This window comes from Leuciscus leuciscus (genome assembly GCF_965113295.1).
Source record: "Leuciscus leuciscus genome assembly, chromosome: 16".
NCBI lineage: Eukaryota > Metazoa > Chordata > Actinopteri > Cypriniformes > Leuciscidae > Leuciscus > Leuciscus leuciscus.
This window is the reverse complement of record NC_138740.1, coordinates 37764910-37780103: the sequence shown is the minus strand read 5'-3', so window position 1 is coordinate 37780103 and position 15194 is coordinate 37764910. Positions and strand designations below refer to the sequence as shown.

The 15194-nt window shown below is 39.8% G+C and overlaps 2 protein-coding genes and 1 long non-coding RNA gene across 13 annotated transcripts in view; 1 reads left to right on the top strand and 2 right to left on the bottom strand.

Moving 5' to 3' along the window:
• The window catches only part of LOC309476885 (vitelline membrane outer layer protein 1-like), a 72151-nt gene that overhangs the window by 30788 nt on the left and 26169 nt on the right, over positions 1-15194 (top strand). The gene's annotated exons all lie outside the window — the stretch shown is intronic.
• Positions 1474-15194, bottom strand: part of LOC309476892 (vitelline membrane outer layer protein 1-like) — a 121836-nt gene continuing 108115 nt past the window's right edge. The window contains exons 1-5 of one of the 5 annotated variants that reach the window (XM_082140043.1): positions 2815-3206; positions 2497-2615; positions 2265-2378; positions 1819-2008; positions 1474-1546 (exon numbers count right to left, since the gene is read on the bottom strand). In XM_082140043.1, coding sequence (XP_081996169.1) covers positions 1825-2008; positions 2265-2378; positions 2497-2615; positions 2815-3018 — 621 coding nt within the window. In that variant the 5' untranslated portion in view covers positions 3019-3206 and the 3' untranslated portion in view covers positions 1474-1546; positions 1819-1824. Of the gene's footprint in view, positions 1755-1818; positions 2009-2264; positions 2379-2496; positions 2616-2814; positions 3207-14151; positions 14342-15194 lie in introns of those variants that run through there. The other 4 variants (XM_082140045.1, XM_082140047.1, XM_082140042.1 and 1 more) reach the window with 4 other exon arrangements.
• On the bottom strand, positions 6715-7779 carry LOC309476920. Of its 2 annotated transcripts, none has more exons than XR_014198417.1 (3): positions 7753-7779; positions 7608-7673; positions 6715-6984 (listed from the first exon to the last, which is right to left on the bottom strand). It is a non-coding gene; the product is annotated as an uncharacterized lncRNA (long non-coding RNA). The 2 variants fall into 2 exon arrangements; XR_014198418.1 differs by having other exon boundaries at positions 7608-7658.

The window sequence follows — 15194 nt, the reverse complement described above, 5'->3', positions numbered from 1 at the left end:
GACCTGACCGCGCCTGCCTTGCATTCATGTCCTGTCGAGCAACGACAGACCTTGAGTACAAGGGCTCCCGATTTGCCAGTCGCTGAATATGTATAAGACTTTCCATGCATGCTATAGTACCAAGTGCCTACTCCACTGAATCAGACGGAGTGCAAGCACAACAGTCAAGAGCAATGCAGGATCGCCCCACAGTAGCCTACTAACTTGGCCTGATACTCGCTGACTGTTGTCCCGCAAAGGATCATCCACCCACCAAGAAAGCTGTGGTAAACCAACTAGAAAGACGTTCCAATGCTCTACAACAGCTGTCAACTCCTGCTGCCGAGTTGACATCTACTATTTGACCAACATAGTTGGGAGGCAGAGAGGGGTACTGTCACTTGTCCATGGTGAGCCCCTATGACTCATGGTAGAGCGGCCTTACTCTCCTATACAGGTCCTTTAGACCTGCCCACTGCCCACATTGTGCTAAAGTGAAACAACAACTGAAACCCCCCAACTTCCATCAACATATGACCTGCACCGGGTATCTTCGCTTTTGGATTGTGTTGAGTTTGAGAAGTTACAACTACAGTTACAGTAAACATGGTAATTGCCTGCATAGCAAAAGGTTGTGAGAACAAGCAAAGGACTTGGTGGATTTCCATGAATTTGTTGTCCTGATTCCACGCGCTATGCACAAATACACTGCAGGCTCACTCTCGCTCGTATCCAAGGTAAATCATCAACACTATCATCCCTTACATGCTTGTTATTTAACTAAATGCATCATAATCAGCTAAAACGCATGCATATGTTACTTTACTTCCTGAACGAGCATGCACACGAATCCATGTTGCTTTCACATTCACACGAACCGTGACACGGTTCAAGTGCAACCGAACCCAGATCACCTCCTCCAGGTAGTCTCGGGTTCGGTACCCCAGTGCGCACCCGGGTCTGCATGAACTGTGTCCCGTTCTGAACTAAACTGCCAGTGTGAAAACACCCTTCAACCATTTGTAACCTGCCTAGAAGACCAAATGAAACAGAAAACTGAGGCACAGAACTGAAACATAAAACAGCCATCCAAACATAACAAAAAACTCAGATTATAACAGTTTAATACAAATGTATAACTGCTTCTAGATTCTGGCACTCTTTGTGATATTTACTGCAGGAGTGAGTTTACAGTCTTCAGACATTAAAATGAGGTTTGAATTTGTTTTACATCAAATCATTTTCTGAATGTGCATTGTGCCATTTTAGCTAAACAAACATTCATATCTTTTGAAAGGCAAAAAAAGGATGGTAACTTGACAATATTACACTTTAATGTAATGTTCCTGTAGATTACGCTAGTCATTCTCAGGGAATGAATGGATAAGAATTACTTTGAATGCAATATAAGTCACTTTAGACCATCTGCCACATGCACTAATGTAGTGAACGATCTGATGTAAAGTGTTGTGCAAAACAATGCGAAACTACAAGTTTCAGTTTAGAAAGTCTTTATTGCTGATATTTGACAGTTTCAGCAGAAGTTCAGGAGTCTTCAGAAGAATCACTAACCGACAAGAATGAATAAGATAACTTCAAAAGCGGGGTGCAAATGTCCGATCATCCAGTTGGGCTTTATTTTGTGATAATGACTGGCTGACTTTACAGATTTACATTATAAAACTGTTGTATGACATGGTTGGTTAGTTTATCATAGTATGATGAATAATTACAATACATTTGATCTTCTTGCTGTTCTTGTCACCCTCTTAAACCTGAAAGAATAAACAGATTTAGTTGATCTGCAGTGTGTCAGTCTGAGTTTTTGATTGTGATCACATCACCTTAATCACAGCAGAACATGCGCACGTCATTGAGAGCGGTGTCGTCTCCTTCGCTTCCCTGTGACGGTTCTACCAGTGTCTGTATGCCGCAGATTCCTGTTCCTTCACACGTTGGACTCCACTTGCCCCAGTCGCCCCAGTGTATGCCATCACCGTACACCCAATCACCTCCACTGCATTTGAAACTGGAAAAAATTCAGATGTGACAATATTATGATAAAATATGTAATTGTGCTGTTAGACTGAATGTCAGTCACATGATCACCTGCAGCCAATGGCCTGCAATCTTGAACAGCAGCACGACTGCGAGTGTGATATTAACTAAACTATTGATAGGGGAAAACTGAATCCTTAAATAGCTAAATAAAAACAGGATGGGTCAGAGATTGTGTAAGAGGTATACACTGGGTAAGAGATGTTATAACTTATAGCACTACACACTCAATATTGTTTGCGGCCGTATCATCTCCAGATCCTTGGGAAGATTCAACTTTCAGCCGGAAAGCTGTCAAGAATCCAGAAGAACACACTCGCTTATCTCTCCACTCACCCGACCTGAAGACAACACACAAAGGTTGCCTGATCAAATCAATTATCATTCAAGAAAATCCTCAATTTACTTAAATAGCTTAAACACTTAATGCAAGAATTGTTAATAATCGGAGTGCATTACCCTCCTACGTTGGACTCAATTGAGGTGTAGCGACTTGAGTCTTTGGACTGATCGACACAGTAAAGACGAATCCCATTGAGCGCTGTATCATCACCACCAAAAACAAGAGGAGTTTCCACCTTAAAAGAACAAGACAATCTTCCATTTGAAAGAGGTAACCTTGACCCAACCCATAGTAACATTTATCTTAATGCTCTTTAGTATTACACATACACTTTAGAAAACTGGAATTAAACGACAAACAGAAACTCCAGTTTTCAAAATTTGAATCGCTCATCCACCCCCATATTAGCAAAATAGAGTCAATACTCAACTTACCTTCAGACTAAACCCTGTGGCAAACTTTCCACTTGGACACATGTCCACAGGCCCCCACGATCCCCAACTCATTCCGTTCGACACCGTCAGCTCAGATCTGTAAGGTCTGTCGAAGCTCCGCTCAGAAGGACCTTCTGTGGACTGACCGCTCACATGCCCAATAATGGCTAGCAGTGAAAACATCATGGAAAAGAAGTGATGCATTGCTACAGCACTGGCCTGAATACTGCGTTATATTAATTTTTAGATAGACTATCTGCAGAAAATGATAAAGCAGAGACAGTATAATACCATGAGGAAGAAGCCTCATATTTATACACAAGAATCATTAACCACAATTTCCATTCCATCCAATCATAATACTCAAAGATCAACCCATATTTGGCATGTTAAGAAATTATGTTTTATTAACAAAGTTCGGGAGCACGTTCAGATAATTAAACCTAATTAAACACCTGTGGAGTACATTCAGATAATCAACCCAATCAACGAATTAAGAGGTGTATATATATACAGCAGATAATCACGCTTTGGGTCAAAGGAGTTGTCAACTCTAGGCTTGTTGTCTTTCACTTGGGGTTTATTTTCCTCAGCTCTAGGCATCGGGGGTTTAATGATGTATCAGTATCCAAAGAGGCAATCAACTCATCAGTTTTTTTTATACTCCTGTTGTTTCCCACTGAAGTTAGGTTCTAATCTTCACCTTTTCATGTCCTTGAACTCCAGTAAATTCAACCAAGATGGCTGATTTCCTTTTAAGGCTCTAGAAGTAGAACCACAAGCTGTGTCCCAATTGTGAAGGCTGCATCCTCTGAAGGTTGCATTTGAAGACCGGTTGCGTCACTGCGGTGCAACAAAGGCTACCCTGATTCAAAAGTGACGCCAAAAGCACCCTTTGTTTCCACATGAAAGGAAGGATACATAAAAGGATCCTTAGCGGCCTATCCTACCCCATAAGTTATTGCGCGCCGGTGACGACTGCATTTTTATTTTTTAAAAAAGGTGGCCAAGAGTTTGGTGGTGGATGGAAAATTCACATTTAAATATATTATGTTTTCATTTACTCAAATAGCTAGTGAAACCAGAGTTAAAAGCCACAGGTTTTTCTTTCTTATAAACTTCATCTTAACTCCTTCGTCACCATTGTGTGGCTTCACTTGTCAGGTGGTTTGAGGTAAAACTTATTAGTAGCTAATATTAGTTTAACAACCTATTTGTAATATTTGCACTAGTCTTACCAATGAGAAGGAGCAGAAGTGTGTGTGTTTAAGGACATAAAAGACTGTAGCTGTGTCCCAATGGGAAGGCTGCACCATGTAGCCCTCGTAGGATTTCCAAATTGTGTAACCAGGTGTTCCCGATTACCGCTCCTAGCGCCAAGCAACTGTGCAAGAGGACAGCTGCCATCCTGATAATTCATTTGATATAATTGAGTAAACAGCTATGGAGCCAGAATTGGCTATTGTCATTTGTATGTTTTACATTTTACTGGAGGACATGGTGAGGATGTTTCAGCCCTGGCGCTGCCGGGTCATTTATTTTTGGCTTAGCCAAGACCATGGCCAGTGTATTGAAGGCTGTAGTTTGCACTGATTGCTATTATGGTTCTAAATCACTTTATAGGATTATTTACACCATTAATGTCCAGTAACTAGGAGAGGAGTAAAGAAGCCATGAGTCAAATTCACTCAATGTATTAATTGGTCAAATAAAAGAATGAATTATTTTCTCACAATGTCAACAAAATGTAAATATGTCACAATAAAACAGCGTAGGCCTACGCAAAATAACCAAACAATAAAACAACCTGCTTTTGATTCAAAAGACACAATGATGTTGAGATAAGGCAATGAAGTGGTCTTAAAGGTCCCGTATTATGCCCCTTTTCACAAGATGTAAAATAAGTCTCTGATGTCCCCAGAGTGTGTATGTGAAGTTTCAGCTCAAAATACCCAACAGATAATTTTTTACAGCATGTTTAAATTGTCATTTTTTGGGGCTCAGAAAAATGCGCTGTTTTAGTGTGTGCCCTTTAAATGCAAATAAGCTGCTGCTGGACGACACAGGGGGCGGAGCTTCACGAGCTCGCGCTCAGTCTCCCAGGACAATCTCATCTCACGGAATGATGATAACATCAGAAACTCTCAGTAAAGGCCCTTTCACACCGGATGCGTAACGAAAAAGCGAATAGTTCGTGTGCGAATAGTTCGCGTCAAAACCCATCACATGAGCTGCGTAAACACGGTCTCTATCTCTATATTTGACGATTAGCTTTCTATCCCAAATGTAGTTTAGCCTTCTAGCCAACACAGCACAGGACTATACAACGACGAAAACTATCACACAACATACTCACAGTCGTGATAACTGAGTTGGTTGGCAATGCTACGCCACACAATCATTGTCCTAGTAGTATGCGATTGGCTGAAGCCTTTTCTGTCGCCGCAAAAGTAAAAAAAAAAAAATCGACATCGAAGCGAAAAAAATTTAATTGTTTTTTTCGCCGCAGCACATTCGCGTTCGGTGTGGAAGCACTCATTACACAAACAGCTGATCAAAAAATAAAACCATGGCGCGAATTATTCGTGCGTCAAAATCGCGTCCAGTGTGAAAGGACCTTTACTGTGTTTATTTCGAGTCGGACAATAATGCCTACAGAGTCAGAGTGCTGCATAGAGATGGAACAGGTATTGTTTAGTAAACACAGTAAGTTATAAGCAGTGCGCAAGTACATAAACGAATTTCGGTAGAGTTGAGGGAGCATTCCTGTGGGCGGAGGTTAGTCAAAAAACTGTTCTAGTGACGTCATTAAAGAAGGAAGTAGAGGGATGTAGTCCAAACGGGCCGTTCGATGTAGGCGACTTCTGTTAAATAAAATATCTCGCTTGGCATTGAACTTTGAGCTTCATAATTTTACAGATATTATTTATGCTCTAACAGCAACATTACACACTAACTAAAGTTTGAAACATGGGATCACGAAGAACGGGACCTTTAATAAGAGTACTCCGTCTTAACAAGTCCAAAGTATTCCATAGAAAGTCCACTTAATGGAAGGAGGGTGCAGATATCCCAGTAGGGGTTCAGCGAAAAATCGGCAGCTGGCAGCAGGAAGTAGCTGCCACTGGCAGCTGACGTCAGCTGCCGCTAATAACCGGAAGTCGGAGGTGGATGCCGCTTTTAGCAAGGCAAATAAATTATTATATCAATGTATATATATCATTTTAGTACTTATTTAAATAAATTACTTAAATTTGTAATTATTTTGTAATTGGTTTAAAAAGGTTTATCAAATATAAATTAAGTAACGAAGATCATAGACAGTACAAAAAAACAAACATTAAGCTACACTTGAAATTATGAATTTGTACGTGTATAAATATAATTTGTGTACATGTTTGTCAAAAAATGAAATGTATACATAAATGAATGCCTATATAATAATATTGTATATTTATTAAACGTACATAAACATTCATTAAACAAATAATGAAAGTCATGTCTAAAAGAAAAAAAAAAAATGTTCTCAATGACCTTTATTTAAAAAACATATTTTGCTATCATTTAAGTTCAGTTTTACATTTGTAGTATTTCAATACATTCTTGTCTTTGTTTTATAAAACAGCTGTAACTTTGAAAACAGGCTTGATATTTGTTGTTCTGAAATCAGAATGAACAATTCTGAACTAGATGTTAAAGTTCATAAAAAACTAAGTTGGCTTGAAAAAGAAAGTTTGAAAACGTTTTACAATGTTCTAGCATGGTTTAACATGATTTACAATGTTTCTAGTGTTAGGGGATAACAGCTTAAAGACCCAGGACCAGATATGATGAAAGAAGACCAGGAGTCATGAGGTTCAATCAAATAAGTAAAAATTTACTGAAGAATAGTTTCATCGGTAGAGCCAGGCGTCTCACGGGGTCGCAGGCCAGAGACTCTACTGTACACAAAATCTCACACCAGTTATACCATTTCCAAGGGCATGATTGACATCAGTAAATACAGGTTGGCTACTTCTCATTGGCAAAAGAACAAAGTTAAAACAATTCTACACTTATGGATAGATAGGAGGGTAAGTCGACATTGTCATCCGAGTCCAAGATGGTCCGGTGATGACCTCGGAGGTCGTAGAAAGGCGTCTTGGGGTCAGCTGCTGCATATCACAAGACCTGCACAGAGCATTCAACACACACACACAAAAACACAATGGAATCGCAGTTCCTCCAAAAGTAGTACAGATAATGTTCACTTTAAAGAAATACACATAAAAGTACAATTCTGTGAATCAGATCACATAGTGTTTAACCCCTGTAACCTTAAGATTAGTAAGAAAGACAGATGTTAGAAAAAGATAGATAAGTTAGAAAGAAAGAAAAGAAATAAAAGAAATACAGACAGACGTTAGAAAAAGAAAGAAAATAAAGAAAGACAGATGTTAGAAAAAGAAAGAAAGAAACTTTAGAGTAATGTTGCTGTCAGAGCATAAACAATATCTGCAATATGAATAAGTTACGACGATAAAAGTTCAAAGCAAAGGGAGACTTTTTTTTTTTTTTTTTTTACAGAAATCACTTTAAGGACTACAACAAACAACTGGTGGGGACTACACAAGCTTCCTCCTGGGCTAGTGACATCACTAACCTTAACACACACACACACACACACACACACACACACACCTGAAAAACAAAATTCATTGGGATCAGCCTGATGTCTTTTGATAATTATTATGGATGTTGGGTTATCCGTAAAATAAATGTTATGGGGAAACAAAACCACCGTAATAACTTACCATTAGCATGAATACACTGCAGTCCACAGATCCCAACTGAGCTGGAACATCCTGGAAAAAAAAAATCTAAATGGAAAAACTAACATTTTATTTATACACTAAAGATAGTAAAGAAATCAAAATTGTTGTAACATGAAATCAATACCTTATTTTTAACAAGCTTCCAAGATCCATCTTTATTGCAATTGAGCTTAAAAAGAAGGGGGAAAAAGTTAGTTATTTTATACACACGAGAGAAAGAGAGAGATGAACTCTGTGTTGAACCACTTAGCCATGTTGCAGCAGTAGACAGTAGCATACCTGAACTAGGGAGCAGGTGTAATTTATTTTTTAAATGCCACTGTCTATGCCTATCTAAAGCCAGAGAACAAAGCGTTGAACTGAACCACTGGACTAATATGTAAAACTTTGAAGCCCGGTTTCACAGATAGGGTTTAGATTATGCCAGGATTAGGCCTTAGTGCAATTAGGACTTTTATAAATATGCCTTAGAAAAAACATTACTGTTGTGAATCTTAAAAGAAACAATGGCACTGATATTTTAAGAGACACAAGTGTAATTTGCTTTCAGTTAAACATGCATTTTAGTCTGGGACTAGTTTGAGCCTTGTCTGTGAAACTGGGGGTGAAAGTTATATGGAAAAAGTGAACAGTTCCAGTATATTTTGAATAGATATATATAAAATAATTTAAATAATATATATATTCTGGTCTCATCTGGTGATTGGGTCCCATCCAAAACATGATCAAACTAAGAAAATAAACAGACACTGAAATGTCAAATTTTCGATACAATCTAGAATTTGTATAAAAAAAAATAAAAAGATAAAAAACAGAATGCCTTTTGCCTGCTTTGATCAAGACAGGATATAATACATTTGAACATTATGTTCATTATGTGAAAACATACCAGTGAGTTTGGTTGGTTTTGCAACTGGAAATCTGGGGTCTCCTTCCTGGCACATATGTTTGTCCATCCCCAGCAATCTGTGACAGGCTGTGGTGAACTTGGTGAAACTACAAAAAAACAGAAGTTTAGAATATGGTGAAGTAACGTTAATGTTGATTAAAATGGTGTTTTGTATTAAAACATAAGTTAGATAATTTGGGATATGTTTTGTTAGCGTTGCACGTGTATCATCAAGGCTGAGCTTGTCAATTCCAATAAATCAGCATGAGCTTTATTCTAATCAATAGATTAAGTTAACATGTTAACAAACGCTAATATTTAATGATAATGGTAACGTAAGTTAGTATTTGAAGTTAATGATATCCCCTCACAAACCAGGAGCACACGGTGCACAAGCTGCGTTTCTACAAATGATTAAATTAACCAATTCAACTTAAGTAGTCACAGATACACTGTCTCTAACATAAAAGGTAAACTCCAACGTACAGAGCAACAATTATTTATTAATCTGATAATATACGAACTTACCGAGCCAAATACCGCCGCCATTACTGAAGATTCGCCGGCGCCACCATTGGCTGCTCTCGCTTGACTTCCAGGTAAATGTGATTGGTTGCTTCTATGTTGGACGATACTGATTGGCTGCCACGAAATGGCAGGTCCCTCCTAATATGGCAGGGCTTCCGGCTGTCAACGGCAGCTACTTCCTGCTGCCAGTGGCAGCTACTTCCTGCTGCCAGCTGCCGATTTTTCGCTGAACCCCCTCTCAGATATCCTCAGACGTCGATCCTCAGATGCCATGCCATCACATTGGAACTCGAACAGGCGGTTACATGTTAGTAGGTATCTTTGTCTGGTCCTGACAGGGTTAATGTGATGAGATATTAACAGTGAGGCCTGCTTCGTGTGCGTGATGGGTTTGTGTGATATGGTCAGCTGGACAAACGTGGATAAATGTATGGTTCTATAATAATTTACAAACTCAATTAGTTTCTGTTACAATTCGTACAACAAAGTGCTGCGTCATTATCACTTCACGTGACTGAACGCGCGAGACATGGCAAACGTGTGATAAGGGCATAATATAGCAGCATTTTATAATTGAAGAAATATCTTATTGATGCATCTGACCGCATATCAGACAATGATTATTAGACTGAAAAAACACTTACAGTCTGCAATGACGCACGCGCTGGTATTCACCATATTCCAACAACCTCTGGAGTAGAGTTCTGCACTCCCGCGGGACCCGACGCAAAACAGAGCGGCGCGGGACAAATTTTGAAAGGTCATTGCGGGAGAGGGCGGGATGATGAAGGTGCACTTGCGGGTGCGGGCGGGGGGGAGGATACGCTGCACTCCCGCAAATTAAATATGAGTGTAAAGTAAAATATATAAATGATTAAAGTAGCGTACATAATTTGTAGTTGTGAGGGAGATTCTGTTTGGCAGCAATAAAAACGTTTTAAGCAGCCTAAACTTGGATGTTGTCGTTTGGGGTAGGGCGGGGCCTAATCTCATGCACACTTGTTTAGAGACAATTCCTTTCCGCTGCTCCGTGTTCGAATTCGAAAGCTTCAAGTTCAAAATAGACAGCATGGACGAGGAAAAGAGCACCTCTAGTGCTTCAGATATAGACCTAAGCGCTTCAGATGTATAAGCACTTCTCTAAAGAAAGGCACATTTACTACAAAAAAAATATCACGAAACCTCAAATCAGACATTTGGCAGTCTTTTTCGGTTGTGCATGATGGAGAGGGGAATCAACTACCTTTTGCCTGCTGCGATAAATGCCAAAAGGTGTTAACATACAACGGACACAAATCGCATTTTTTTTCAAGACCTTTCGTGAGACAAAAAGTGAACATACATCCTGCCTGCCGTCTTGCGGGCATTGCGGGCGGGAGCGGGACATAATATCACAGATGCGGGCGGGAGTGGGATTAAAAATGACAAATCTTTGCGGGAGCGGGACTGAACACAGCGGGAGCGGGACTGGAAAGTGTGTCCCGCGCAGGTCTCTACTCTGGAGCGATCACACAACATCGGCCGCCCATCACATCTGAAATGCCAAACTACTCACCAGCTGAGTGCTATATGGCCTTAACCCACCTTGCCTCATTTATTTACAATAATAACACGCACCACATTTCTTCCTTCTTTTCCTCCATTGCCGTATATCTGATCTCACGTCATTTTCTCCGAACTTCTGATTAAACTCCGCAACTCAGCAGGCGTAACACTTGAACAGAACAATGTAGTCAAGTCAAGTCATCTTAATTTATATAGCGCTTTTAACAATGTAGATTGTTTCAAAGCGGCTTTACAACAAACGGATAATTTAAGGTAACAGAGATTGTTTTGGCTTTATAGCGGTTCTTGAATAAAGATATTTTCCAGCTAAAGTTAGTTTTGATTGATTCACTTCCGTCGCAACGATCATTAGTTATTAAATTAGAGGCCGCTAAGACGACATCGTTCTCTCTACACAGACTTTAAACGTGAACCTGTGAGAAACACTGATGGCGTTCACATGCGCATTAAGAATTGGTTCTATAGTTATGTGCGTTTGAATATATGTGCGCAGGTTTGGAATTCCCTACAGACCAAGCCTTAAACATCTTGTCTGGTCTAAAATTTTGATACAGAATTGTATCACTTCGGGGTAGATACGCGAAACCGAAATTATCCCGACAACACTTTATCTGTAGAGTGGTAAAGGGATCCTCCACAGGGAGAGACTAGTTGGCACTTCAGCACTGCGTTGTCATCGGGTCCAGGCGAAGGTCCTTCATCAGATCTGGATACGGCCTGGATCCGGCAGGCTGCGGGAAAACCTCGGGATAAACACAGACACTAAAATTAGCGTAGATGCCATTCTTCGTATGATGTAACGAGTACATCAGGATTTATGGGAAGTGTTCCCGGTTCCGGCTGACCTAATCTATGCAGCCTAACATTGAATTATAGAAGTCTATAACGTATTATGTGAATGCTAGGTCAAAGAGATGTGTCTTTAATCTGGCTTTGAACTGACAGAGTGTGTCTGCTTCCCAGACAATGGTAGGAAGACTGTTCCAAAGTTTTGGTGCTAAATAGGAGAATGATCTACCGCCAGCAGTCGATTTTGATATTCTAGGTATTATTAACTGGCCGAAATTTTGAGATCGCAATAGACGTGAAGGACTATAATGCGTTAAGAGCTCGCTCAAGTACTGCGGAGCTAAACCATTTAGTGCTTTGTAAGTAATCAGCAATATTTTAAAATTTATATGATGTGTAATAGGGAGCCAGTGAAGTGGAACTTCCTGGTTCTGATAAGAACTCGAGCTGCTGCGTTTTGAACTAGCTGTAGTTTATGAAGCGTGCAGGGCCTTGAGGTCATGAACGCATGTTTAGATATATTTTTAAGATGGAAAATGCGGTTTTACAGATACTAGACACGTGACTTTCAAATGAAAGATTGGTATCAAAGAGCACACCCAGGTGCTCGTGCGAGTAAACCAGCTAGCGATAACAGACCAATAAAGTCAAATCACTTGACTAACAAATATAGAGTCACCTTGAAAAATACAGCAAATCACACTTACATATTTCAATGACTCACAAAAGGGAATGTCCACTTTATGGAAAATGGTCGCTATTGTTCAGCCTCAGAAAACTTAATGCTCACCTCTCTTCAGCGGGCACACACTGGCTGACGTCACGCAGTGAAGAGCGTGCTTATTGGCTGTGCCTTCTTAACAACAGCCATCCATACATAAACTCAGATTATAACAGTATTTGAATACAGATTAATAACTGCTTCTTGATTCTGGCACAGTTTGTAATATTTACTGCAGGAGTGAGTTTACAGTCTTAAATATTAAAGTATTAAAATGAGGTTTGAATTTGTTTTACGTCAAATCATTTTCTGAATGTCCACTGTGCCATTTTAGCCAAACAAACATTTAGATCTTTAGAAAGGCAAAAAGTTTACGGTAACTTGACAATATTACACTTTAATGTAGTGTTCCTTTAGATTAGTCATTCTCAGGGAATGCATGAACGGATAAGACAATTACTTTGAATGCAATATAAGTCACTTTAGACCATCTGCCACATGCACTAATGTAGTGAACGATCTGATGTAAAGTGTTGTGCAAAACAATGTGAAACTACAAGGTTCTGTTTAGAAAGTCTTTATTGCTGATATTTGACAACCGTTTCAGCAGAAGTTCAGGAGTCTTCAGAAGACATTTACATTTACATTTACATTTAGTCATTTAGCAGACGCCTTTGTCCAAAGCGACTTACAAATTAGGACAAAGTTCAGCGAGTCATCATAAAGAGGCAAAAGCAACAACAACGCAAGAAGTGCTCAAAATACGAAGTTCAGGTATTATTCAGAGTAGCATAAGCCTGATAAGTGATGTTTCAAAGTGAAAGGAATTTTTTTTTATTTTTTTTTTTTTTTATATAAGGTTATAAGTGCTCACGGAAGAGATTGGTTTTCAGCTGTCTTTTGAATGTTGTCAGGGATTCTGCATTCCGGATGAGGGTGGGGAGAGCGTTCCACCAGCATGGAACTGTGAATGAGAATGTTCTGGAAAGTGATTTTGTGGCTTTCTGTGATGGAACCACGAGACGTCGCTCGTTGACCGATCGTAGGTGTCTGGTAGGGATGTAGACTCGTAGGAGTGAGTGAAAGTAGGAGGGAGCTGAGCCTGTGATAGTTCTGTAAGCAAGCGTCAGTGCCTTGAACTTGATGCGAGCAGCGAGAGGTAGCCAGTGCAGAGAGATGAACAGAGGAGTGACGTGGGCCCTCTTGGGCTCGTTGAAGACAAGACGAGCTGCAGCATTCTGGATCATCTGTAGGGGTTTGGTTGCACATGCTGGAAGTCCAGCCAGAAGAGCATTGCAGTAGTCAAGCCTAGAGATGACCAGGGCCTGGACGATAAGTTGTGTTGCATGCTCAGTTAGGAAAGGCCTGATTTTCCTGATGTTGTGCAGTGCAAACCTGCATGATCGAGCTGTCTTTGAAATGTGATCTGTGAAGGTCAGCTGGTCATCAAACGTTACTCCAAGATTTCTGACCGATCTTGATGGGGTGATTAATGATGACTCTAGCTGGATGGTGAAGTCGTGCTGTAGAGACGGATTGGCAGGGAGGACGAGAAGCTCAGTCTTTGCCAGGTTGAGCTGCAGGTGATGTTCCTTCATCCATGTGGAGATGTCCGCCAGACAGCTTGAGACCCGTGCAGCTACTGTGGGATCATCTGGTTGAAAGGAGAGGAAGAGCTGCGTGTCATCAGCATAGCAGTGGTAGGAAAAACCGTGTGCCTGTATGATGTGTCCCAGTGATGTGGTGTAGAAGAATCACTAACCTACAAGAAAGAATAAAATAATTTCAACTTCAAAAGCGGGGTGCAAATGTCATGATCATCCAGTTAGGCTTTATTTTGTGATAATGACTGGCTGACTTTACAGATTTACATTACAAAACTGTTGTATGACATGGTTGGTTAGTTTATCATAGTATGATGAATAATTACAATACATTTGATCTTCTTGCTGTTCTTGTCACACTCTTAAACCTGAAAGAATAAACAGATTTAGTTGATCTGCAGTGTGTCAGTCTGAGTTTTTGATTACATCACCTTAATCACAGCAGAACATGCGCACGTCATTGAGAGCGGTGTCGTCTCCTTCGCTTCCCTGTGGCTCATCTATCCGGGTCTGTATGCCGCAGATTCCCGTTCCTTCACACGTTGGACTCCAGTTGCCCCAGTCGCCCCAGTCTGGGCTGAAACCCTCCAGCACATCACCGCCACTGCATTTGAACCTGGAAAAAATTCAGATGTGACAATATTATGATAAAATATGTAATTGTGCAGTTGGATTGAATGTCAGTCACATGATCACCTGCAGCCGACAGCTTTATCACTGCAATCTTGAACAGCAGCACGACTGCGAGTGTGATATTAACTAAACTATTGATGGGGGAAAACTGAGTCCTTAAATAGCTAAATAAACCCAGGATGAGTAAGAGATGTTATATCTTATAGCACCACACACTCACTTGATGTTGTCTGCGGCCGTATCATCTCCATCTCCTTGGGAAGATTCAACTCTCAGCTGGAAAGCTGTCAAGTATCCAGAATTACACCATTTGATATCTGTCCAGTCACCCCAGCTAAATAAAACACACAAAGAGGTGTGAGCCTGATCAAATCGATTATTATTTGCAAGAAAATCCTGAAATTACTTATATAGTTTAAACACTTAATGCACGAATTGTTAATAATCTGGGTATAGGCATTCAATGGGCAGTCCTTAAAGGTGCTGACAGTCCTTAAAAGTGTTGACCTTACACACAGCCTTAGAGATGACCACTAAATCGAATCATCTAAAGACAATAGAGGCTATTACCCCCGACTGAAGAAAATGGGGGTATCATCACGCTTTTACCGATTTAAACAATTAAACTTTTAACACACTTTAAATTGTATAATAATTAAAATAAATAATTGTACTGTAGTATATTTTCTAAAAATATATTTTAAAAATATATACTTGAAGTGAAAATTCAGTTTATTTTTTAAAAGTGTATTTATTTGCACTTTATTAAAAATATATTTTAGGTATAATTTAACTGGGTGCTGGAAATGATCATTGTAACAATTAATTGAAAGTAT